Source organism: Bombyx mandarina, chromosome 15 (genome assembly GCF_030267445.1).
Source record: "Bombyx mandarina strain Sakado chromosome 15, ASM3026744v2".
Taxonomy (NCBI): domain Eukaryota; kingdom Metazoa; phylum Arthropoda; class Insecta; order Lepidoptera; family Bombycidae; genus Bombyx; species Bombyx mandarina.
In genome coordinates, this window is record NC_143221.1 from 10,767,457 (window position 1) to 10,791,890 (window position 24,434).

At 37.6% G+C, this 24,434-nt stretch overlaps 1 protein-coding gene across 1 annotated transcript; it reads left to right on the forward strand.

Moving 5' to 3' along the window:
• Window positions 1-314: 314 nt before the first annotated feature.
• MED14 (mediator complex subunit 14) lies at window positions 315-24,370 on the forward strand. The gene is made up of 24 exons (XM_089733001.1): window positions 315-610; window positions 683-910; window positions 2,607-2,811; window positions 2,880-3,012; window positions 3,100-3,334; window positions 3,414-3,627; window positions 4,291-4,508; window positions 4,923-5,082; window positions 6,112-6,252; window positions 6,751-6,880; window positions 7,429-7,571; window positions 8,121-8,361; window positions 9,578-9,715; window positions 12,573-12,777; window positions 13,213-13,372; window positions 14,441-14,581; window positions 14,844-14,937; window positions 17,610-17,704; window positions 18,403-18,625; window positions 18,876-19,102; window positions 19,497-19,658; window positions 20,339-20,596; window positions 21,386-21,516; window positions 22,602-24,370. Exons 1-24 carry the CDS (start codon window positions 474-476, stop codon window positions 22,714-22,716), a joined length of 4,134 nt encoding a protein of 1,377 aa, XP_089589127.1. The 5' UTR covers window positions 315-473; the 3' UTR covers window positions 22,717-24,370.
• Window positions 24,371-24,434: the final 64 nt, after the last annotated feature.

The window sequence follows — 24,434 nt, forward strand, 5'->3', positions numbered from 1 at the left end:
ATATATATATATACATGGACTTGTTGTTGTCTGAAATAAAATAAATCATTCATTCATTTATTTAATTGAGGTTCTACTAGTCAAAAAACAATATATACCTGGGCGCAAATGTTAGTTGTGACGCGACGGCTCGTGTAAGAATGAGATGAGCATTTCTCAAAATTTTTGATAAGCTTCATTTCATTTCTTAATATCTTTTTTCATATAGAAAAGTTTTTATTAAAATTAAAATAAGATTTGACCTAAAGGTCTTAGTTACCAGGTCATAAAATCCCTTAAAAAAATAAAGGCTCGTAGCCATAGATTATTATACACATAATTTATTGAGTAAATATTAAAGCTGTGGCTCAAAGTAAATGATTGTGTGTAGGTATTTAGATTTAAATTTCATTCTGTGAGACTGTAAGAAGATATCTGCTGATCAGTGCTATGTGGTTATGTTTTGATAATAGAAAATAGTTGGATTTTCAACCATGGTACCTGTAGCTATAGAAGGTTGTACTCAAGGTGCCGAGGGTGGCGGAGCTCGAGTTGGCTCCATTTCTCTTGCTATGTTAATAGATTTCATCGTTCAAAGAACTTACGATGAACTTACTGTGCTGGCAGAACTGTAAGTTACTATTCATGCACTAAAAAATCCTGAATGTAAATAAACAATACCATAATATATATAATGTTTTAGGTTGCCTCGAAAAACGGATATGGAACGTAAAATTGAAATTTATAAATTTAGTGCAAGAACGCGTCAATTATTTGTACGTTTACTTGCTTTAGTAAAATGGGCAAGCAGTGCAACAAAAGTGGACAGGTCGGCTCATATTATGGCCTTCTTGGACAAACAAGCAATGTTGTTTATTGAAACGGCTGATGTTTTGGCAAGAGTGGCTAGAGAAACTCTAGTTCACGCTAGGTATGTATTAAACTACTGTAATAAAATAGGGTCTTATATGTAATATGAGATGTATGTGACCCTAAGGCATGGGTTTTGCTTATGTTAGTGTATGTATTTCCTATACACCTAACTTGTCCTTCTTAAACCCTATCTTAAGCACTGGTGGAATGGATTTTTGTGAACCCACATAGGCAAAATTGCTGTACTCTTTGTCTGCCAAGAAGCAATCTCCCTAATGTATTATAATTTAAAGGGTGGGATAATCAAATTAGTCAATAGCTATCAGTATTACAATATTCTGTATATTGTCTGTGATTGGTCTGTGAGCCTAGACAATATTCAGTAACTGTCACACATTTGAGCTCACAAGATTTTTCTGAAAGTGCAAAATATTTTTAAGTCTGTTACTTATGAATTATATAATGAACCTTGTATTAACTAGTTTTAAATTAACAATAACAAGTCAATTACTGAATTTGAATTGATATATTAGGACCTTGAATAAGCTGTTTCTTTTTCAAAATTATAGTTTTATTTAAATTATGAGGAACAAAAACATTTTATTTAAAGTATTGCCCAAGGGCGGTTCCAGCTTTGGCGCCAGGAGGGGGTCACATAGTCAAATTTTCGATGCGCTCGTTCCCAAACGCTTGCCATCATACAAAGTTATTATATTATATTAAATTAAATAAATATTGAAGGTATGTAGTTACATAAAATCTGCATAGTGATAAAATATATAAATAAAATCATTATGTTCAATTAGTGGTTCACCTAAGTCCTGGAACCAGCTCAGGGGGGGTCATGACCCCATGACCCCCCCCCTGGATCGGCCGTTGGTATTGCCTATCTCTAGCCAATCCAATCGCAAGGCCAACTTTCCCATCTTTCTAGCAGTATATGAAGTTCATGTGGGAAAACAATGTGTCTTTTGAGGCTATCTAAGAATCGATCCATTTCTTAGATTCTTCATACGAATGTAAGCGCTGGTCAGATAAGCCATAGAACAGAATAGGTGAAAATCAGAAGGTTCTATGTCAGGTGAATACTGCGGGTGGGGTAGAAGTTCCCATTGAACTTGTTGAACTTCTAAATCATTCTAAAATCTTTTAAACATTTTGAGACAGTTGACTTATCTACTTGTAATGTTTTTTCAAGTTCTGCTAATGTCTAACATTGGTCTTGATCAAGTAGTTCCTCAAACTTTTCGTTTTTGAATTTTTTTGCTGCGTCAGATTGCTCTTTATCCTCAAGTTTGAAGCATCAAAACTCTGCATGTCGTATCTGACAAAGCTTTGTCACCATAAGTCTCAACAAGAATTCTATGTGCTTCAGATTTCAACTGCCATCTTTGAAGAAACAGGGAGAACTTATTCAAGGTCCTAATAATTTATTTATTATTTATGAAGCTTAAACTAAATACAAAAATTGATATAATAATATTAGTACACAAAGTAATTGAAGGTTTATGATTTCTAACTCTTTTTCCATGGATGAATTCTGAGAAATCCTGAGAAACCTTTTCTTCTTGCATATATGATTAAAATTCAAAATTGTAATATCCTATTATGATTTCCTTAAGTGTATAACCAACAGCTCCAAAAAGTAGGAAAGTCTAACAAAGGACTAGAAAAACAAACAAATAGGCTTTCTTGTTGTGATTACTTTCTTTTTTAACCATCTATAGTCTCCCAAATAATTTATAAATATTCAGGCTACCAACATTCCATATGGCGGCAGCTGTTGAAGTGCTCACTTTGGGTACATACAGCCGGCTACCAGCTGTAATTCGTGAGCGTTTAGTACCGCCTCCCTCATTGACTGCCGGAGAACGCAGATCTACACTTCGTGCTCTAGCTCACATTGTCCGACAGAGGCTCACTACTGCATCGCTACCCAGTGATGTGAGAAATTTAAAGGTAATAATATTTTAAAATCAACACATTATTTGTCTGCCCTTTCTTAGACTATTGTTTTTTTATTTTAGGTTGAGAATGGCAGAGCCACATTTACGGTAGGCCAGGATTTTAGTGTATCTCTCACAGTAATGGGAGATGCACCTAACCTACCATGGCGTTTATTGGATATTGCTATTCTCATCCAGGATAACGAAACAGGAGGTAATTAATAAAATCAACAGATTATAACATTTGTGACATAACTATGTATCATAAAGCATATGTATAACTGAATTATATTTTTAACAGAGGGTAAGCCGTTAGTGCACAGTTCTCAACTTGCATGGCTTCGTGGAGTAGCTCAAGCAAGATTAGCAGCTGCTGGGCTAAGTGGCGCGCTCACCTCGTTACGTTTCTTTTGTCGATCATTGTCACTAGAATTACTATATACGCAGACATTAAGGCTATGTAGAGATAGATTATCCCGACATCTTCAAGTTGACAAATATATTCCAGGACAAAAGTTGCAGGTGTCATATTGGAAGTAAGTAATTTAATAAATATAAATTTCCTTTTAATGTGTTTAAATTAAATAAACTAAGAAGATAATTTATATAATACAGAGAACTAGGCTGTGAATTGGGGTATCGACTGGTCATCGGAGCTGAGGCTGATCAGCTGTGTGTATGGCATGTTCCGGCACTAGCAGGCGGTGAACGCGTAGCGACAGCGCTCACTCCGCACGCGCCTTCAATGGAGCGTCTACTTGCTCACACAGTCCATCAGCGCTCTAGGCAACGACTCAATGATCTAAAAGTTCTGCTTAATGATATGGGGGTTAGTGATGATTCCATTTAAATTATCAAATAATAGTAATGCTTAGGGTACACTACCATGAAACTGAATATGTTTTTCTTAGGTCTAAAACTTTGCTCTCACTAGATAACAATGTAGTGAATGTTGTGATCCAGATAATATTGTGCCATAAATAATATTATTATATATTTAATTAAAATATACTATATAATTTAAGATTATGTATTTAATTTTATTTAATTAACAAAGAAAATCATATGATTGTAATAAGAAAACTCTGACATCTTTTTGTGAAGGAACTGTTTAATTTTCAAACCTCGTTTTTATTCATCATCAGATAAACACACTGTGATATCATAAATTAGAAACGGTACTATGTAAGAAGTGTTTTTTTTTATGGCTTAGATGTGTGGACGAGCTCACAGCCCACCTGGTGTTAAGTGGTTATTGGAGCCCATAGACATCTACAACATAAATGCGCCACCCACCTTGAGATATAAGTTCTAAGATCTCAGTATAGTTACAAAGCCTGCCCCGCCCTTCAAACCGAAACGCATTACTGCTTCACGGCAGATATAGGCAGGGTGGTGGTACCTACCCGCGCGGACTCACAAGAGGTCCTACCACCAGTTAGAAGTAGCAATATAGAAATACAGTAAGAAGATTGATTTCCATCGGATTTAGGTGGAGTGCAGCGTGGGCGGCTGGCCGTGCGTGCTGGCGTGCTCGGTAGTGTCGCCGTGTCTGCGCGCGGAGCAGCTGCTGGTGTCGGTGGGCGCGCACGGCGGCCGGCTGCGGGCTCGCGTGCCCGCCTACCCTGCCACGCCGCGCATGCCCGACCTCGCTGCCGCACTCGCTAGATCCGATCTCAACCAGATCAAACTGCACCTCACGCATCTTCGGTAAGTTTCCGAATGCTGCTCCGCAATAAACAGAAGACAAATATGTATGTTCAATGAATTCTCAACCTTTGTTGAGTCACCATACTCTCTTTTTCTCCACCTTATCCCACTAGGTGGGGTCGGCACAGCTAATTTTTCTCTTCCATTCTCTTCTATCAGCCATAATCTCAACACTCACTCCTCTCTCTCCTGTCGTCATTCACACACTCCATCCATGTCTTCGGTCGACCTCTTCCCCCCTACCTTGCACTACCATTTCCATACATCTCCTTGTTGAGTCACCATACTGAACTCGTACAATACGATTTATAATAGGATACAAGTGATTCATAAGTAATTTGAATGGATTTACTTTTTCACCCTTAAAATACGTTTGATGATTATTTATTAGAACGAAGTCTTATTGTTTCATAGATTTTGGCTTGTTGCGCGGCGTTGTGAGAAAACCCTTCAGCATCTACCCGCCAGTGTCTGTGAGCATCTACCGTTCCTGCACGGACCGGATCACCCACTGAATCAATTATCGTCAGACCGACTTTATGTGACGCTTCATCGTCACACAGATCACATTCTGGTTTGTATCCGTTCTATTTCATTCATTTTACATTATTGTAGTAAGTTATTGGATACTCGAAAAATAGGTACACTTTATTGCGAGTGAGCGAGTCCACGGCCCATCACAGCGTTGCAACTTTGAGATATGAGGTCTACGTTCCTATTGTATAGCATAACGGCAGAGAAATGACCTGTTGATTGTGGTAGTTACCCGTGCAGACTTACCTCAAAGTAAACCTTTAAAGCTTAAAACTTACCTTTAAAGACCTCAACTGTCCGTAATTATGTAAGTTATAATATTTACGTGTTTTATTTAATGTAAAAATATTGTCTAAGAATAACCAATTGGTCATTCATCAGATTCATCCAGTAAGTTTCAAATTTATTTTTAACCCAGGTCGTCTTTTGTATTATTTTTTAATATATTTTCTTTGAACAAGCCTTCGACAGTGAATGATCAATTGATCATTCTTAGATTAACGCTGACTAACGATTTATCTATGACATTACTTGACGATTCGCCCTCTCCACTAAGTTGAAACCATTTACAAAATTGAAATAGTTTAAATTTAAAACTACGTATTAGACTTGATTAAGCTACGATAAAATTGTAAACTATGTATTGAAATCGCGATTATTTAATTCACTAATACCCATTATACTTTAATAGAGACACATCTAATGAAGTTGTTGTAACTATATGTTAGTCGTTGTAACTTGTAGTAGTTGTAGTCGTTGTAACTATACTGAGACCTTAGAACTTATATCTCAAGGGGGGTGACGTATTTGCGTTGTAAATGTCAATGGGCTCCAGGAACCACTTAACACCAGGTGGGCTGTGAGCTCGTCCACCCATCTAAGCAAAAAAATCGGTTGTCTGTAAAATCGGTTTCCTGACGATAGTTGAACGTGACAACATCATAAGAAAATACGCCTCAGAGCGAGGTAACGCCGCATGAGTCATGTTTTTTCGTGCGTGCAGCCGGCTCCATCGAATGATAAGACGTTGTCACGTCAAAAACAAAAAAAGTTGTCTACATTGAAATAGATAGTGGAAATGAAAGAAGTAGCAGCGGGCAGCACGGCCACCACGAGCAACAGCTCCAACAGCGGCAGCGCCTGCTCCGTCGCGCTGTCCTTCCATCTCGCCGGAGCCAGGAGATGTACGCCTGAAGAATGCGAGGAGGAGGTACTAAGAATCGGTCTTGTACATTTCAATTCAATACTTATAACATAAATGAAAGGCGATTGCATGCAGCAGAGATGCGAATGTTGCGATGGATGTGTGGAGTAACGAGAATGGATAGAATACGGAATGAATATGTTAGAGGAAGTCTGAAAGTGGCACCTGTGACAGAGAAGCTGAGAAGTGCGCGTTTGGAATGGTATGGACATGTAATGAGACGAAATGAAAACGAGGTTGGTAAGAAAATGTTAACTATGAATGTGGAAGGATATAGAGGAAGAAATGGTATATGATAGAAGAGTATGGAAGGAGAAAACATGTTGCGCCGACCCCAGATGACTGGGAGAAGGGCAGGATAATGATGACTTATAACATACATCCACGGAAAGTAAATTTATGAAACTAAGGACCTGTCCTAAACATAGAATTTCCAAGACAAAGTCAACATAAAACTTGTTAGTTATCATCATGTATTTTTCTGATGATTGTATTCAATACCAGACGCCATCGCCGGCTAATAACAACCAGCCCCCGCCGACTGCAGCGCGGGCCTTCCTGAAGCTGCACTCGCTGGTTGAACTCGATACTTTCACACTTACTCACGGACCCTTTACGCCTTTGGATACTCCAGGTATTTTTATCGTCTTTTTAACCTTTTGTCGTGAAATTTTATGTACATTTAAAACATAATAGCAGTGATTGAATAGAAGTCATATATTATCCAATAGGACTACTTTGTTCATCTATCTATGCGCACGGAATGTTTTTTTTTCAAAGAGATGACGTCTTTAACTTTTTTAATTACATGGAAAAAAAACGTCTTTCTTTAAAAATAAATTTTACTCAAATTCAATTTCGAGAGACTAGCGGCCCGCCCCGGCTTCGCTTGGGAAGTAGCGCACGCGATGTAAAGGATTTTAGGTAATTTTTTTACACATTGTGTCGCATTATTGGAGTTTCAGTAAGGATCCCTAACTTTTTGAAAGTATAATAAACATAGCCTATTTCACCCGGGGATAGCGTAGCTTTCCAACAGTGAAATAATTTTTTAAATCGGTTCTGTAGTTTAGGAGCTTATTCAATACAAACAAACAAACAAATCTTTCCTCTTTATAATATTAGTATAGAAAATTGTTGACATTATAGCCATGATTAATTCAAAATACTGTTTTGATCAAGGTATGCAGCCGGGTAAGAGGAAGTTATCGTCTCCGAACGCCCGGTCGGTGCGCGTCCGCCAGCCGGCGTACTTCTTGCCGGAGCTCGCACACGTGGTGGCGGCCGCCGACGAACGCGTTCCTTTCGTGAACCTCGCCCAAGAAGTACGTTTTCATATTAATCAATACTAGTGATCTCCCGATAGTCGAAATTCGACCATAATTAATTAAAATTATAAGTTCGTACACTATTATGATTCTATTCTCAAATACTATTTATTATACTTCTATAATCACAGACTTCGCTAAGACTACATTTTAGAGAAATGTTATTTTAATAAAGACAAACAATAATTAATCTATTCTCAATTTGACCACAGACTTTAACAATAAACAAAAGAGTATATATGCGTGTGTGTGTCAAATACATGCTAGTGTGTGTAATTTTTTTTTTATTAATGTTTATTACTTATGCATAATTTGAAAAAAATATTACGATTCTGCACTCCTTCTCTATGTTCTCTATAAGTATGGGAAATTTCATACTCCTCCGTTCGCGCAATTTTCGTAAAAAGAGGGTACAAAGTTTTTGCTTCACTTATTAATATAGAGATTATTAATATATTATATAACCTAATCTTTGGGTTAATAGCCGGATAGATACGATTATGTAAGATCCACGCCAAGTGCACGATGATGAGTGTGTGACGACAGTTGTCGAGCCGCGGCGTGAGTCACGGCGGGGTGCAGGGCGAGTGGAGCGGCTCGGCGCTGGGCATGCGGCTGGTGTCGCTGCCGCTGCCGGAGGGCGCGTCCGTGGCGGCCGGCTCGGCCCTGCGCGCGCGCCTGCTGGCCACCACCGTGCGCCTCACCACCAAGAACCAGGCGCGGGTTTGGACGGCCGAGATCGTATTCCACGGTTCGCCTCTACGCACGCCCAACCCTAAAGAACAAGGTCACGTTTCCTAATTACAATATGTGCCACTTATATTAGTTTAGGGAGTTATTCTGGTAGTGGTCAATAATGGTTCAGGGCGTTATGGGGAGTGAGATAATTAAATAACACAACTGGTTAATCGGAGCGTTTATTCGCGACTGAACTTAAAAAGTAAAAAGCAAGCATGTTATGACTACGAATAATTTTTCTTATATAACAAACTGTGTCCCTACATAAGAAATCATACTAATAATGTCTTATACTGGTGGACTTCTTGTGAATCCGCACGGGTAGATTCCACCACTCTGCCTATTTCTGCTGTGAATCAGTAATGCGTTTCGGTTTGAAGGGCGGGGCAGACGTTGTAACTATACTGAGACCTTAGAATTCATATCTTAAGGTGGGCGGCGGCATTTACGTTGTAGATGTCTATGGGCTTCGTTAACCACTTAACACCAGGTGGGCCTATCTACGCAATAAAAAAATAATGTCTTTATATATTTGATTCTAATACAATAATCATATGCAGATTCACAATTTTTGGTAGTCAAGTTATTATACTAAAAAAGTAATAGTATAAAATTGTGCGTATGACCGAGTAGCGTCAGAAATCCTTGTATTCAAAGAGAAGGAATACTATTAGTCCAAAATTGAGTTTTCAGTTTCTTAGTTTAGAGCGTGTTTATGTCACAAACGTTACAGTGTTAATTAAATTGTAGACGGTATAATGATGAATGTACAGTAAGGAACGAAATAAGCGCCTGAAGACTTACCGATTCACCTTCCTTCCACTGCCTCGCGCTCCCTGGGCTCAGCGTCGTTTCCGGAGGTGGGACCGTCTGTCCCTTGACTGTGGTACACGATGAATATATTGTCGCTGGTTCTATGTTTATGCGTGCCTTGCGTTGGATAGTTTTTGTTTTTATAATAATTAACGCATGCCGCGGAACGCGTGTGCTATGCATTCTATGCGACGGCGATCTCTGCCCGTAGGCTTGGAGGGTTGCTCGGCAAGCTTCTGGTTGGCTAGTCGGCCGTCTACAGGCGAGATCGAACCTTACTGCGCCTAGGTTAGGACTTGTGTTGTCTTGAAGATGTAATATATTCATTACCTAATACTTGATACTAATAAAATATACGAAACAAGGAAAAATCTGTTTCAGTACGAAACAATGAATTTTAAAAAATACATTTGAATTAACAAAATGTTAAAATGAATTTATAAATGGTACAGGAGAAAGGCGCTGTGTGTATCTGCAGTACGAGCTGGGCACCGACGCGGGCCGCACCGCGGAGGCCTTCCTCGCCGACTGGGCCGCCATCGTGCACCTGCACACGCTGCTGCACGACTTTATGTTGCGGCCGGCTCAAGGTACCTACTTATAATTTTGCAGGTTTGATTTTATTACAAGACTAGCCGTAGTCGCCCACTTCGCTGCGCATTTAAAATTCACATTATTATTTATTGTCATTATTATTAGGGAGTCCAACGCTCATATAAATATTAGCCTATCCATTAAGTACATGTATTTTCTACATGGATACCAAGTTTCAAGTCAATCGGATGCATGGTTCAGTAGTTATAACGGAACATCCGTAAAAACCACTATATTTAGATTTTAGTATAGATGTTATTCCTACACCGTGAAAGTAAATCGTGAACATTTGTTAAGTACGTATTACATTAGAAAAATTGGCACACCGGTGCATCGTTACATACGAACGCACCCGACGTGTTATCCTTTAGGCCACGACGACTTCAAAGTACTGCATTAGGTTCATTGGTCACAGACATTTCTTTACTATTCCTGTAGATCATATTTATGTACGTATCTAGTTCGCTTATTCCTCTCCCTGCAAGGTTGCCTGGAATAGATCACTTTCAGCGATAATTTGTTTTATTAGCTTACTCTGTACATATGGTGTTAAATAAATAAAGTGTTATATTATTATTATTATGATCTGCTTTTAAATATCTACAAATTTTACATTTATTGTCTTTTTAAAGGACAATGCCCAAAAGTGGGCCAACTTCATGACAAAACTATTTGTACTTGAAAAACTATGCCTTATTTTTTCATGTTGTTTAGTTTATGTATCAACATTTCTTTCACCCTGGCATTGTTTTACAAAAAAATAAATTACTTATTTGATAGCATCCCAAAACTGTGTGCCATAGTTTTTAAATTCGCCAATAGACAAAGGGAAAATTAGCCCATACAGCCTTATAGTAAACTTATATGCTGACAAACGAAAGAGTTGTCTGTGACTTGAACAACAAATTAAAAAAATTGCTAATGGTTATAATTCACAGACTTTTTAGTTTATTGTTGTTCAATTCAATATTTATGTATTGTAATAATAATTATTACTTAAAACCATGAATTATTTAATATTTTTAGATATTAATGATTCCATTAGTAAAAATCTCAATGGCCTACCATTACTCTATTCTTATTATATATGATCAGAGAGTTTTGGCAGCAACCCGAGTGAAGCGTCACTTGAAGTTTTATTTTATGTTTTTTTAATAGCTTATTGTGATGTATAATATACAAATTGGGTGTTGTTTTGTGTATTAAATGTCAATAATCGTTGTTCACGATTATTGAGGCATTGGAATAAAACTGTGGCTAACATAGCAGTGACTGTTTTTTTTTTTCAAGATAAAAGGTCTGCGGAAATTCACGCTCACTGAATGTGCTATTCATCAAGTTGACATCAAAACTCCCAAAAAGCAATAAAATGAAATACACCGGATTTTTATTAACATAAAAAATATATAAAAAAATATAACTATGACAGACTAGGCTGTATAGGCTACGCTCTTTGTCTGCTTGTTGGCGAATTTAAAAACAACAACAACAATATCGTTGCCGGCTTCTGGATTTCATTTCATTTTATTATTATTATGAGGATATAATAATAATAAAATGTACGTAAGGGGCCATCCATAAAGTACGTCACACGAATTTTAGGACTTTTGAACCCCTCCCCCCCTCCTTGTCACAGGTTGTCACATTTTTATAACCCCCCCCTCCTGATGTGACGTCACACATTTTTTAAATTTATGTATGTATTTAAAAATAATCGAGAGAAAACAGCTATTTTCATTTTTTACTTATTTTTATTAAATAATAATCTAATAAAATCAACATAAAGTCCAACATTTCATAAAACCGAAAAAACAAACGACTAGTTAGAAAATAATAAAGGATTAATTATATTAATTAAAGATAAAAAACTTAATTATCGAGTGTCCATGGACTTTGGATCCACTCTTTTATATCAGCTATTACTGGTAAATCAGGCACTTCATTTTCGTTCTGAATTTGAACGTCAGGAACATCCTTAGTGTCGACATTATTCTCTTCCATCCATAAAGCATCGTCATCATTCATTAAACAGAGAATTTCTCGGGCACGTCTAGCCGCAATTCTTTGAGGACGAATTTTCGCTAAATTATTAATAAATATAGATCAATAAATATATATCAAAAAATTATTAATAAATATAGATCAAGTTTGTAAATTTTTAAAATTTTTAATTCACATACAAACTTTGCGTTTTAGTATTTTAAATTTTAACATGTGACGTCACAAAAGTATTGACCCCCCATGCCCCTTGTCACACGATGACACACTTCGGTGATACCCCCCCCTCCCCATTAACGTGTGACGTACTTTATGGATGGCCCCTAAGAGCTTATTTCTAGCAACATTAACCACAATTAACTTATTTAATACTGTAAATAATGATGAGAGCGATTATTGATTTCGAAGAAAACAATTAACAACTTAATTTTAGTTGCAGAAAAAAACAGATTTCTCTTAAACCTGGGTGAGAATATAAAAATCGTTTTCTGAATATGAAACGATATTTCTTTGTCTATCAAATTAAGTTAAAATCATCATCACCCGACAACTTTTTTTAGGGGCCCAAACGCCCATAGAAAATTGGCATTGTCCTTTTAATGTTAAACTAGGGGTTTAGTAACTTCGTGATTTGATGCATTATAATGTTATGTCATTTGCAGCGGCATGTTATTATTTTGTGTGTAATAGCAATAAATGAATAAAAAAACTTCACTCTGTAAACGAATAATTCCCTATAATTTAAATGATCACTTTTCATAATAAAATAAATTTATAGGAAATACGATTGTAACCTTTTTACGCGATCTTAAACTCATAGAGACAAGATAACATATACATATATGGTTTTTCCAGAGCGCGAGAGCCTGTGGCAGGGCGTGTTCATTCGCTCGTACACGTACCGCTCGCTCGTGGTGGGGTTCGGTGCGGGCACGCGCGCCACCGCCGTGCTGCAGTGGAGCGCCGCCGCCCAGCGCTACACCGTCGCCACGCCCGCGCACCAGCCCGCCGCCAACGCGCACCATCTGCTGCACCATCACCTCGACCAGTACATAAACACGTCAGTATCGACTAATGATATGGTACTCATAATAATCCAAACATTTCTAGATTAAATGCAATTCTATAAAATGTTGTCCAAACAACTAAGTACATCAATTCAAAATATAATTTTTTTTTTTTAAAATATTGCTCATTACCTATGTACTTCAATTTAATATATAATCTTTAAAAAGATATATATTGCTCGTAACCTATTTGTTTTGAGTTTTGTATGGCAGTCAAATGAGTGATTTTTTTTAAACCTGAAGCTAATTATTCTTTATCAACCTTAATTTTGCATAATATGTTACGAGGGCATCCCTACTCCCATTTATAAACAGAATAGGTTCATATAATGACTTTTGTCATTATCAATATCATACATATGAGAGGCTACGGAACCGTTCACATTTTAATTATAATATTTGTTTTCAATAAATTTTAATTTGTGCAGTCACAAGGACCTGATGTCCCTCGGCGTGGTGCTGCGGGAGACGTACGCGCCGCTGCTGGCGCTGAGCCGCCTCCCCACGCTGCCGCAGCTCGGACTGCACCACGTGCGCACACAGATGCCGACACCTACCTTCACTTTGCTCGCTCATTCCTGGAGAAAGGTACTGTATTCCACTACTTCTTTCACGGATGCCTGCTCTTGCTAGGGATAATGTTAGCAACGTCGGCAGGTTAGAGCCCCGTGAGCTCACCTACTCGTTCTGAAAATCAAGTATAGCCCCTAGAGGTTACTAGAATAGGTAGGAAAAAAAAGAAAAAAAAAGCACGCCTGTTGCGTTGTGATAAATGAAAGTGGACTGTATTTATTGGTTTTGATATCTTTATTAGTCCTTTATGTGACAAATTAAAGATATATGAATATATGAAATCGATGCATCGCCCTTGGCGGCTGGAATTGAAAGGGGAATAGTGTCAAAGCGGACGTCGCTAGTTGACACTTTTGACGTTCCCAATTCAAACAACGCCTGTATTTAGAATTGGACTTTTTGAAAATATATTGATACAAGTGTTACGTATTCAAATGTATGCTAACTATTATATTCATATTAGAATTTAGATGAAACGTTAGTGACATACTATGGGTGCTACACTCGCACGGCATACTGATATCGAGTGGTGCGACAATTCCTTCAAAGTGTTCAAATCTTAGAATAGGACAGCAAATTTATAATCTAATAAATAAACCTAACACGTATTCACAAACGACTTTTATTGTGAAAAAAAATGAAACCTGCAGTATTAGTAATTTTCATGCCTAGTGCCACTTGTTGATTTTCAATCTAATTATTACTAATTCAAGTACCAGTGGTAGGGCATATTACAATACCATAGCATAGCTGATATGCAAGTTTGAACCTCGGTATAGGTACACAATACGACACCGGACATATACCCGTTAAGTCATAAACTTTTTAAATATGTCTATGTTAAATCTAAAATTTTTTAAATTCTATTTTGATATTATTTTATTTTATTTATTTAGTATTATTTCGTCGGTAACCACGTAAACTAGAAAGTATTCGAAACGTTGGAAATATCACATTGTCTAGGAAAATAGAAATTAATTCGTAATAGTAGTTTTAATTATTATGCTCTATTTTAAAATTAAACAATTTATACTTTTTATATTTTATATGCATGATGATAAAAATGAACTTTCCTTTTATTAGATTCGCGTGATCTATGCCGGAGCGTATTCTATTGAAGTGGGTATTAGGGGGGGAGGAATTATCACTATTCGAGACGGATCATACTCGAAGTTCGATCGCGCGCCCATCGTGGACGAGTTTGCTCCCGCACAAGGACTGAAGGTGAACACGCAGCTTGTCAACTGTTGAGCTTGCATGAGATAATATTGATCAGAATTTCATTAATTAAAGAATTTGTTTTATTATTATTTGATTTTTTGTTTTTTATTATTATTGTTGCTTTTGTTTTATTCCGAGATTGTAGTTCTTATTTTTATTTAATTCTGGTATACTATATGATATATTAATGAATGTAATATGGTTGCAAAATCTGAAGTAAATGAAATAAATAAATAAAATTAAAAACGTTTTTCCTGTTTTACAGACATTCTTATCGAGATACGTCGACGACAGCTTAAGTGCGCGTTTAGTGGCAGAAGATGATAATCCACCTTCACCTATGTCGCCGATGCCACCTGGTGAGATTTACAATCCTCTTAAAAGTGATGCTGAGAAATTGAATGCCTGTTAACGGAATAACAGAGAATCGAATAGCCCCTTTAAGAAATAAAATTTTAATACCCATACCAACTTTAATAAATGTGACGTCTGAAGGCCTAAAATATATGACGACACCATAATTCTACACGAATATACGACGATTAACCTTATGAGCATTTCTCAAAATAATTGCACCACCAATAGAATAATGTACTAAAATAAAAATGTTAAACTAAAGTTTTTTTTTTGTTTTCATTTGTAGATAGGTGTCTAAAGATTTTGAATATGAGGTTTGTTGTGAGGTTTAATATGTAATAAAGTAGATAAATGTGTAGAAATATACCAAGGGCGGAGAAATATTCTTATTTTGTTACCGTCTATCAATTACGTTAATTAAAACACCAAATCAATTTCGTCAACTTTTATGCATTTCAATAGGGTGACATAACCATCATTTTACGTTTCTATAAAAAACTGTTAACATTTACAGCAAAATGTTACTTATATAAGTTGTAATATATCCTTTACGTTACCATTTCCCCACAACTTTGTTTTAAAATCACATTAAAGAAGTTTTAATGTTGTTTTATTTTTAAATACGTTCACAAATGAAATAACAATACACTTCTTTTGCTTTTTTCATAAAAATTGCAGGTTTTAAGATAATAAATAAAAAATTTGAAAAGAAATACGTGTCCGCTTTTATGGGACAGTAACAAAAATGGAATACTGGTAACAAACTAGGATTTTATAAGGCTAGTTTTCGTAGTAGTTCAAATTATAATAAACTTTGACCCGTGCTAAAAATAATTATAATTATATTTATATATGTAGATTATAGTATGAACTGCTGTCAAAGGACATTTAAACATTTTTCGTTTAAAAAATACCCTATTCAAATATTTAGTAACATTTACGAGTAGGTAACAAAAATATCGTTTCAGTTCTTTTTTAATCATAATGAAAAGGAGGCCTAACGGTTTCTAATGCAGTAAAATCCTTTAATAGCAATAATCACATTCATCGGCTGGATAGTGATCGTATAAATCATAATCACATCTTTGGCACCAGAAAAATGGACAACGTAATAATATTTTTATTTCTTCAGCGTTCATACTTGATAGTTATGAAGTCGTCGTGGCCTAAGGGATAAGACGTCCGGTGCATTCGTGTTGAGCGATGCGCCGGTGTTCGAATCTCAGGCGGGTACCAATTTTTCTAATGAAATATGTACTCGGCAAATGTTCACGATTGACTTCCACGGTGAAGGAATAACATCGTGTAATAAAATTGAAACCCGCAAAATTATAATTTGCGTAATTACTGGTGGTAGGACCTCTTGTGAGTCCGCACGGGTAGGTACCACCGCCCTGCCTATTTCTGCCGTGAAGCAGTAATGCGTTTCGGTTTGAAGGGTGGGGTAGCCGTTGTAACTATACTGAGACCTTACAACTTATATCTCAAGGTGGGTGGCGCATTTACGTTGTAGATGTCTATGGGCTCCAGTAACCACTTAACAACAGGTGGGCTGTGAGCTCGTCCACCCATCAAAGCAATAAAAAAAAAAAAAAAATACAAAATGCAGCGGATTATTAGTAGTAGTAGTGTAATAGTACAACAAAAAAACAAAGAAATTGACGCCGTTGTAATTGCAATAATTATTATAAAATTATTTTAAACAGAAAGTTAAATAATAATATATTATATATACTCAGCCTAATGATTTCCTATTTTGTTACTCTCTTTTCCATTTATACGTTACCAAACAAAAGTAACAAAAAAGGAAGTAACAAATCAAGTACAACATGTTATTTTATTTGTAAACACATGCAACTCACACGATTACTCTTATTTCGATTTGATTAACGAAATCAAGAATGGGAGCTTTAATAGTAGGTTAAGTGAAATAACAATAAAATCTGCACTTATCTATGTTTTTTGAGTAACAAAGGTGGAATTTTTTTCTGACCGCTAGCTTAAATATTGACTTTTACCGTTCGTACCGGCACCAGAAAGAACTAGTCGAAATTAAAACAAGACGGATGCCAAGCCGGCTAATGCTACCATTATTCTAAAATATAATTGCATTAATCGATTCTCATATTTCTTCAGAATTATGGTAACAAAAACTGGAATTTCTAGGTGGAACTTTTTACGGGACAAGTTAAAATCATTAATTAGAAATTTAATTATAAAGTAATGCTAAAAAGGATGTTTTAGGATGAATTGTGACTTATGGCTATAAATAAATAATATTTTATATTTATACAATGCCCATGTCCATTCAACTAAAGATCGATGGTTTGGTAAGATATTGAGATTAGGACACTGCACTTTTCATACAACTGGTTGAAGCTGATTTATGATATATATTTTTAATGAAAAAATCTCATTGTATTTATATCTGTTTTTTTCCTTTCTAATAAGTAGAGTAGTTTTACTGCTTACACAATTTATAAAAAGTATTAATGATCTAATATATTAGCCGGAACAAAATATTAAAAAAATGGGACAGAGGCTAAAGTCTATTGTGCAATAATTTTGAGAAATGCTCTTATACGAAATTATCGGTGCTGTTAGAGTTATACTTGAGTAAAAATAAATAGTAAAAATGTAGTCTACTGTTTGTAAACGAATACTTTGTGTGCAGGTGGTCTACGTTTCCCTGCGCCTCTGACTCCACCACAGCCACACACACCACACTCTGCGCCGGTGACGCCGCACCCCGCCTCGCCCGCTCATCAGGTACCACACAGCTGCTGTATTATCTATACATTGATTTTCACTCGCTCGCACCGTTAAACACTCGTTTCCAGAAATTTTGTTTTTAATTAAACGTTTTCATTCGGCGATTAGCATTTTTAAATTTCATTGATTGTTTTTCTTGTATTATGTATTCTTATCTTAAGCAGCAAGTTATTTTGTACATGTATGTAGTCTCGTGGCCTAACGGATAAGACGTCCGGTGCATTCGTGTTGAAGCGATGCACCGGTGTTCGAATCCCGCAGGCGGGTACCAATTTTTCTAATGAAATACGTACTCAACAAATGTTCACGATTGACTTCCACGGTGAAGGAATAACATCGTGTAATAAAAATGAAACCCGCAAAAATTATAATTTTATTTTAAATTATAATTTGCGTAATTACTGGTTTCTGCCGTGAAGTAGTAATGCGTTTCGGTTTGAAGGGTGGGGCAGCCGTTGTAACTATACTTGAGACCTTAGAACTTGTGTCTCAAGGTGGGTGGCGCATTTACGTTGTGGATGTCTATGGGCTCCAGTAACCACTTAACACCAGGTGGGCTGTGAGCTCGTCCACCCATCTAAGCAATAAAAAAAATAAAAAAAACATGACTAACGAAGAAAATTCTTCGATTAAAGTTCTAATACAACAACGGTCTTATTGATAATAAGCTCTCTTATTTGTTTCATATATTATAGATGGGTGGAGGGTCCTTCAACCTGACATCTCCCCCGGGCGGCGGCGGCGGCGGTGTGGGTGCGTCTCCTGCATCCCCCATGGCGCCGTCACCGCACGCCGCCCCCGCCGCCTCCCCGCACCCGCCGCCCACATCGCCTTTCACCGCATGGCCAGCTTCGCCCTCGCTGCCGCGGCCTTCGCCCGGGCACCATCCTTCGCCCAGGCACCACATCGATCACAAAGGTCTCGATTAAGCCAATAACATAAATCTTTTGAAATATATTTACATTTTAACGAACTTTTGTTATTTCAAATTCTATTGACTTGAGCAAAATATTTGAAAATTAAAAGAACATGATTATTTTATTGGTAAATTATGTTCTCCAGTTTTTACTATAATTGTAAAATACTACAAATTAAGAAGAATTAAAATATATAACACCATTAAAGATACGCAGAACAGTATACCTAGCATAAGATTGGCGTATGTCAGGTCCCCAGGCCAGTTCGTCGACGAGCAGTCGCGGCGGAGGTCGTGCTTGGGGCGGCGGCGCGGCCACCCCGCTGGCGGTGAGCAAGCTGGAGGCGCTGTGCACGCCGTGCGAGCCTCCCCCCGGCGCCCCGCCCGGCCCCGCGCTCGCCCCGCTGCAGCGCTTCCTTGCCTGCGTCTACATGAAACGGACCTTGCAACGATTCGTAAACGTTGAGGAATTTGTCAATGTATGAAAACGGTCCTATTTATTTTAATCGAAATTAACTTACTATGTACAATACAATAGGCGACCGTAATAGATACGCTATTGAAAATTTAAACAGGTCATTTGTTTACAAGACCGTTTCGATATAAGTTTCTTGTTTATTTATTTCCCTTGTAGGCACACGAGCATACCGCCTACCTGATGGTGAGTGGTTACCGTCGTCCATGAATAATTCCAAAGCCATGGTACGATAGATGACAAAACTGCCAGTGCCATTCCATCTCACACTCTTGTATTACTGTGGTTTTTCTTTGATTCACATGCATGCATAGTACCATATCATTCAGAAAGGCGTAGCATTTGACGATTATTTAAAACAGTGATTGCATATAATGATTATTGCTTATTGTTTATAGTTGACATTGGTCTCTGTGGACGCGACCAGCCTGACGTTCCGCAGCGACGCCGCGGGCCTGTGTGCACGCGTCGCTCTGCACCCGCAACACATGCAGTCCTTGCACTTGCACCTCACGCCGCTGCCAGAGAGCAAGGAGATATGGTCGCCCGATGACCTGCAGGTGTGCAGATACCCTAAACTTATTTAGTTCTACGTTCTCAACTTTTGGAAACACAAGAGCGCGAGGTACGACCTCCTTTCTGCTACAAAGCAGTAAAGGCAGTGAGTGTCCGTTGCAAGTCTACGTCATTTAAAAACAAAAGACTAATAGTCGTCGTGGCCTAATGTATAAGACGTTCCGGTGCATTCCTGTTGCACTGGTGTTCGAATATCAGGCGGGTACCAATTTTTCTAATGAAAGGCGTACATAACAAATGTTCACGATTGACTTCCACGGTGAAAGAATAACATCGTGTAATAAAAATCAAACCCGCAAAATTATAATTGGCGTAATTACTTGTGGTAGGACCTCTTGTGAGTCCGCGCGTGGGGTAGGGTAGCCGTTGTAACTATTCTTGAGACCTTAGTACTAGATGTAGATGTTGTAAATGTCTATGGGCTCCAGTAACCACTTAACGTCAGGTGGGCGGCTCTGAGCTCGTCCACCCATATAGCAATAAAAATAAATAAATAAAAAGACCACCTATCGATTTATTTTAACACACAACGAATGAAGTGTCTCAAACATTTGCACAATTCAATATTTTATTATGTAGGTAATAGTAGAAAATGTTTCCTATTTAAATTTAATTGTATTTCATCATGAGATCTGATGTTAATGATCTGACGATATCGATACAGGTCATAGAAAAATTCTTCGAGGTTCGCGTGGCGATAGCTCCGTACCGTCCCACCGCGCTGCAGGGGTGGGTGCGGTGGTGGGGCGCGCCGGCCGCGGCGCTGACGTCGCTGGTGGCGGTGATGCGCGCGGAGCTGGCGCCGCAAGTCCCGGCGCTGTGGGCGCTGCAGTGGGCGCTGCGCATCCCGCCCGCCGCGCCGCCCATCGTGCCCGCCGGACAACCGGCAGTCTTACTCGCAAAAAACAAAATATTATTCTTCGTAAGCACCAAACTCATTAATACATATTCTGTTATATCAAATTGTACAATATACGACAAATACGATTATTTCGCAATGAAACGTTTTTTAAAAAAAAATTATAATAATAAAAGGGACATTTAAGAAGCTCGCCGTTTCGTTGTTTAGCTCTAGTAATTAGAATTAAATTATCAATAATGTTGTAAAAAGTGCTTCGAAAAAATATCAATAAAATGATTATTGTATTATCATCGACGCTTGAAAAGTCCTAAATTCCAATTTATTAACCTGATATTTTGAAGTAGATGAAAAATCATGTTCAAAGATTCCCTTACAGACATACATAAAGACGAAGCTCTCGGCCGTAACAGTCATGCGAAATATGTATTATTATTGTACATAAAATAAAACCGTTTATTATATTTTATTAAAACCGTTTATTGGAAATACTTACACTGAGTTTCTAAAAGATATGAAACAAAATATAACTAAATTTTTTTCCGACATTTTTTTTATTCTCAGACTTTTTCAATATGCTGTACCATAAACCGACGTATTCAGTAGGGATAGCAGATAAACTGGATTTGCGAAGTAATCGTATGCTTGTATATCAGCATATATATCAGCAGCTTGTATATCGGTAGGCAGCGGTTTGGCTGTGCCCCTGGCATTGCTGAAGTCCATGGGCCACGGTAACCACTCACCATCAGGTGGGCCATGTGCTCGGCTGCCTACAATGGCAATAAAAAAATGTATATATCAGATTGTGTATCCGACTCTAGATTATTAATCATTAATAACTGTACACAGATATGTTTGACTCGAATGGACACCCAGCTGGTGCTGCCGCTCGTGTACGACATGCAGCTTAACGTCACGCAACTGGCCGACAAACAAAACGCGCAGCCACACCTGATAGCGGTCAGCCTGCATCTGAAGCGGTAAATATTGCCTTTCTATTTCAATACATCTATATCTATATTAATATTATAAAGAGGAAAGATTTGTTTGTTTGTTTGTTTCGAATAGGCTCCGAAACTACTGGACCGATTTGAAAAATTCTTTTTCCATTAGAAGCCGACATTGTCCCTGATGAACATAGGCTACTTTTTTTTATTTTTTTTGGTTTCATGTGTGTTTTAATGTTTCCGAAGCGAAGCGAGGGCGGGTCGCTAGTATTATATATTATAGTGATACTGACATTAATATTAGATTAATGATACAATAAATAAATATTCACTAACAATTACGCCAGGTTAACTGAAGTTCGTAAAGAACTTGTGTTACGGGTACCAGATAACGGAAATATATGTAAGATTTTTATTATACAAATACATATATTTAATATACATCCATAACCCTGGAAAAGACATTTTATGTTTATCATACAAATATCTTCCCTTGGCGGGATCCGAACCCGCTACCAACTTGTGTAGTGACCATGTCACTTACCACTACCAGACGGGCGACAAAACAACAACCTGGTTACTTATAGAGGTAAGTCTGGACTGTCTTCACGCGACGCTGTGAGCTCCGTAAACCTCTTAATATCAGCTATGATTTCTTGTATGTATGTACCCATCTTTCATAACTGTCCAAAAAATCACATTGCGCCACGATTGAATACCACCGCCCGCGGACATCAGTAATGTCAGGGACAAGAGGAATGCCAAACTTTTGTAGGATCCGATTAATTTAGTAAGATTTGAACAAAAATCATTTTAGACATAAGACATTAGACCATTTTTACTTGTGGTAGGACCTCATGTGAGTCCGCGCGGGTGGATACCATTGCCCTGCCTATTTCTGCCGTGAAGCAGTAATGCGTTTCGGTTTCAAGGGTGGGGCAGCCGTTGTAACTATACTGAGACTTTAGAACTTATATCTCAAGGTGGGTGGCGCATTTACGTTGTAGATGTCTATGGGCTCCAGTAACCACTTAACACCAGATGGGCTGTGAGCTCGTCCAACCATCTAAGCAATAAAAAAAAATCGAGCGAATGAAATCAAAAGTTTTTATGCACAGGTTTAACGAATTCAATCAATCCCATTCGGAGTGCACCCTGTGGCCGGCGGTGCGCGACCTCGTCACCAACTTCACGCTCCCAGCGGAGGCCGGCGCCGCGCCCCCACCCCCCTAGCCGGCGCCCCCGCCCCCGCCCGCGCCCTCCTCGCGCCGCGCCACGAGATCCGAACCGCCCGCCGACCTCTGGCACTCACTCTTCTTGTAAACGAACTGCCGATCGTTGCTGGAAACCCTTCCGGAGTGATTTGTGTTGTGAGGTCTCGAGAGACGAACGCGCGGGACAGCGGGCACTCGCGAGCGCGTGTCGGAACCGCGTAATATTTCAGTGTCTAGTGAACTGTGTTGAGCGAAGCGACAGAATAACAATGTGACCCTGGGATGCCTTATATTTGTAAATATTGTTATTTAAGTTACAAAAGTAAGCTACTCTAAGATAATAATGTGGACTTGTATTTCTTCAAGTCATAAATATGATAAATGTGTAGTTCCGTTCTATTAAGTTATAATATACTAGCGACCCGCCCTCGCTTCGCTTCGGAAACATTAAAACAAACATGAAACCAAAAAAAAAAATAAAAAAAAAAAATAAAAAAAGTAGCCTATGTTCATCAGGGACAATGTCGACTTCTAATGGAAAAAGAATTTTTCAAATCGGTCCAGTAGTTTCGGAGCCTATTCGAAACAAACAAACAAATCTTTCCTCTTTATAATATTAGTATAGATATAGACTATGCATAAATTATTTCGTCTGGTCGAAGCACGTAGCGCGTTCTTGCGGTATATTTTATTCTTTGGTCGTGTACCTAATATGTTTTGTTGATTGTTATTGAAAATCTTGTAATTATGTAAATTATTAAAGAATAAAAACAAAATTTAACTAAAATAGATTTTGTTCTGCATTTTATTTTTAACCGTTGTTATTCTGGAATTAACTTTTTTTTCTTTCATTTTACTATCATATTTCTAGAAAATTTAAATGCCAAACGTCATTCTTCCCATGAAACTACTTGCAAGATTGCTTGGCGACCACGGTGACGTCGCAGTCGCGTACTCTTACAAACAAAATTATTTGGCTTTTGTTTTGTACTAAATGTATTCCCTTTCTAACATTAACTGAAATGAATCATTTTAATAGCATTTTTAATGACAAATCAAAGAACCGTAATTTAAGCAAAATTCGTACCTAACTGTTGCCGCGACGAATGTACCACAGTGCTATATTAAGAATAAATAATACACTTAATATGATACTAAGTGCGGAGGGTAGCTAGCGTGCAAGCGTAGTGTTTTCAGATATTACATAGTAATCTTAGAAATATTCAATAGTATTCACGGTTTGTTAATAATGGATTGTTAAAAACCTATCTAAGTATTGTGATAGTAGCTTGGGCGGCAATTGTGTTTAAGCCACTTGTTTGTAAGCTTGTGAGTAATGCATTCTCCTGGAGAAATTACGAATTATATTTATATCATGTTACAATGATCTGGAATAGAAAATAATACACATAACGTGATTATTAACCGCGAACTTGTATGACCTTATCTTTAATCAATTTATTATTTTTGTAGTATTCAGAAATAGTTATTTATAGTTGTAAATTTTATTATTGTTAGGACGACTCTGCTATAACACGGCGATGTGAATGCAGAGCTATAAATAAAACAAAGATGTTTGAATTTTGGAAGCTATAAATGTAAATAATATAATAAAATGAATTAAAATATATTAAGTATTTCATGTACTTAAAATAAACCATTTCCGGTATATACCTACAGTGTTTTTCATTTGCATATAAGTAGGTATTTCTTTTTTTTGGTTGCCTCCAAATGACT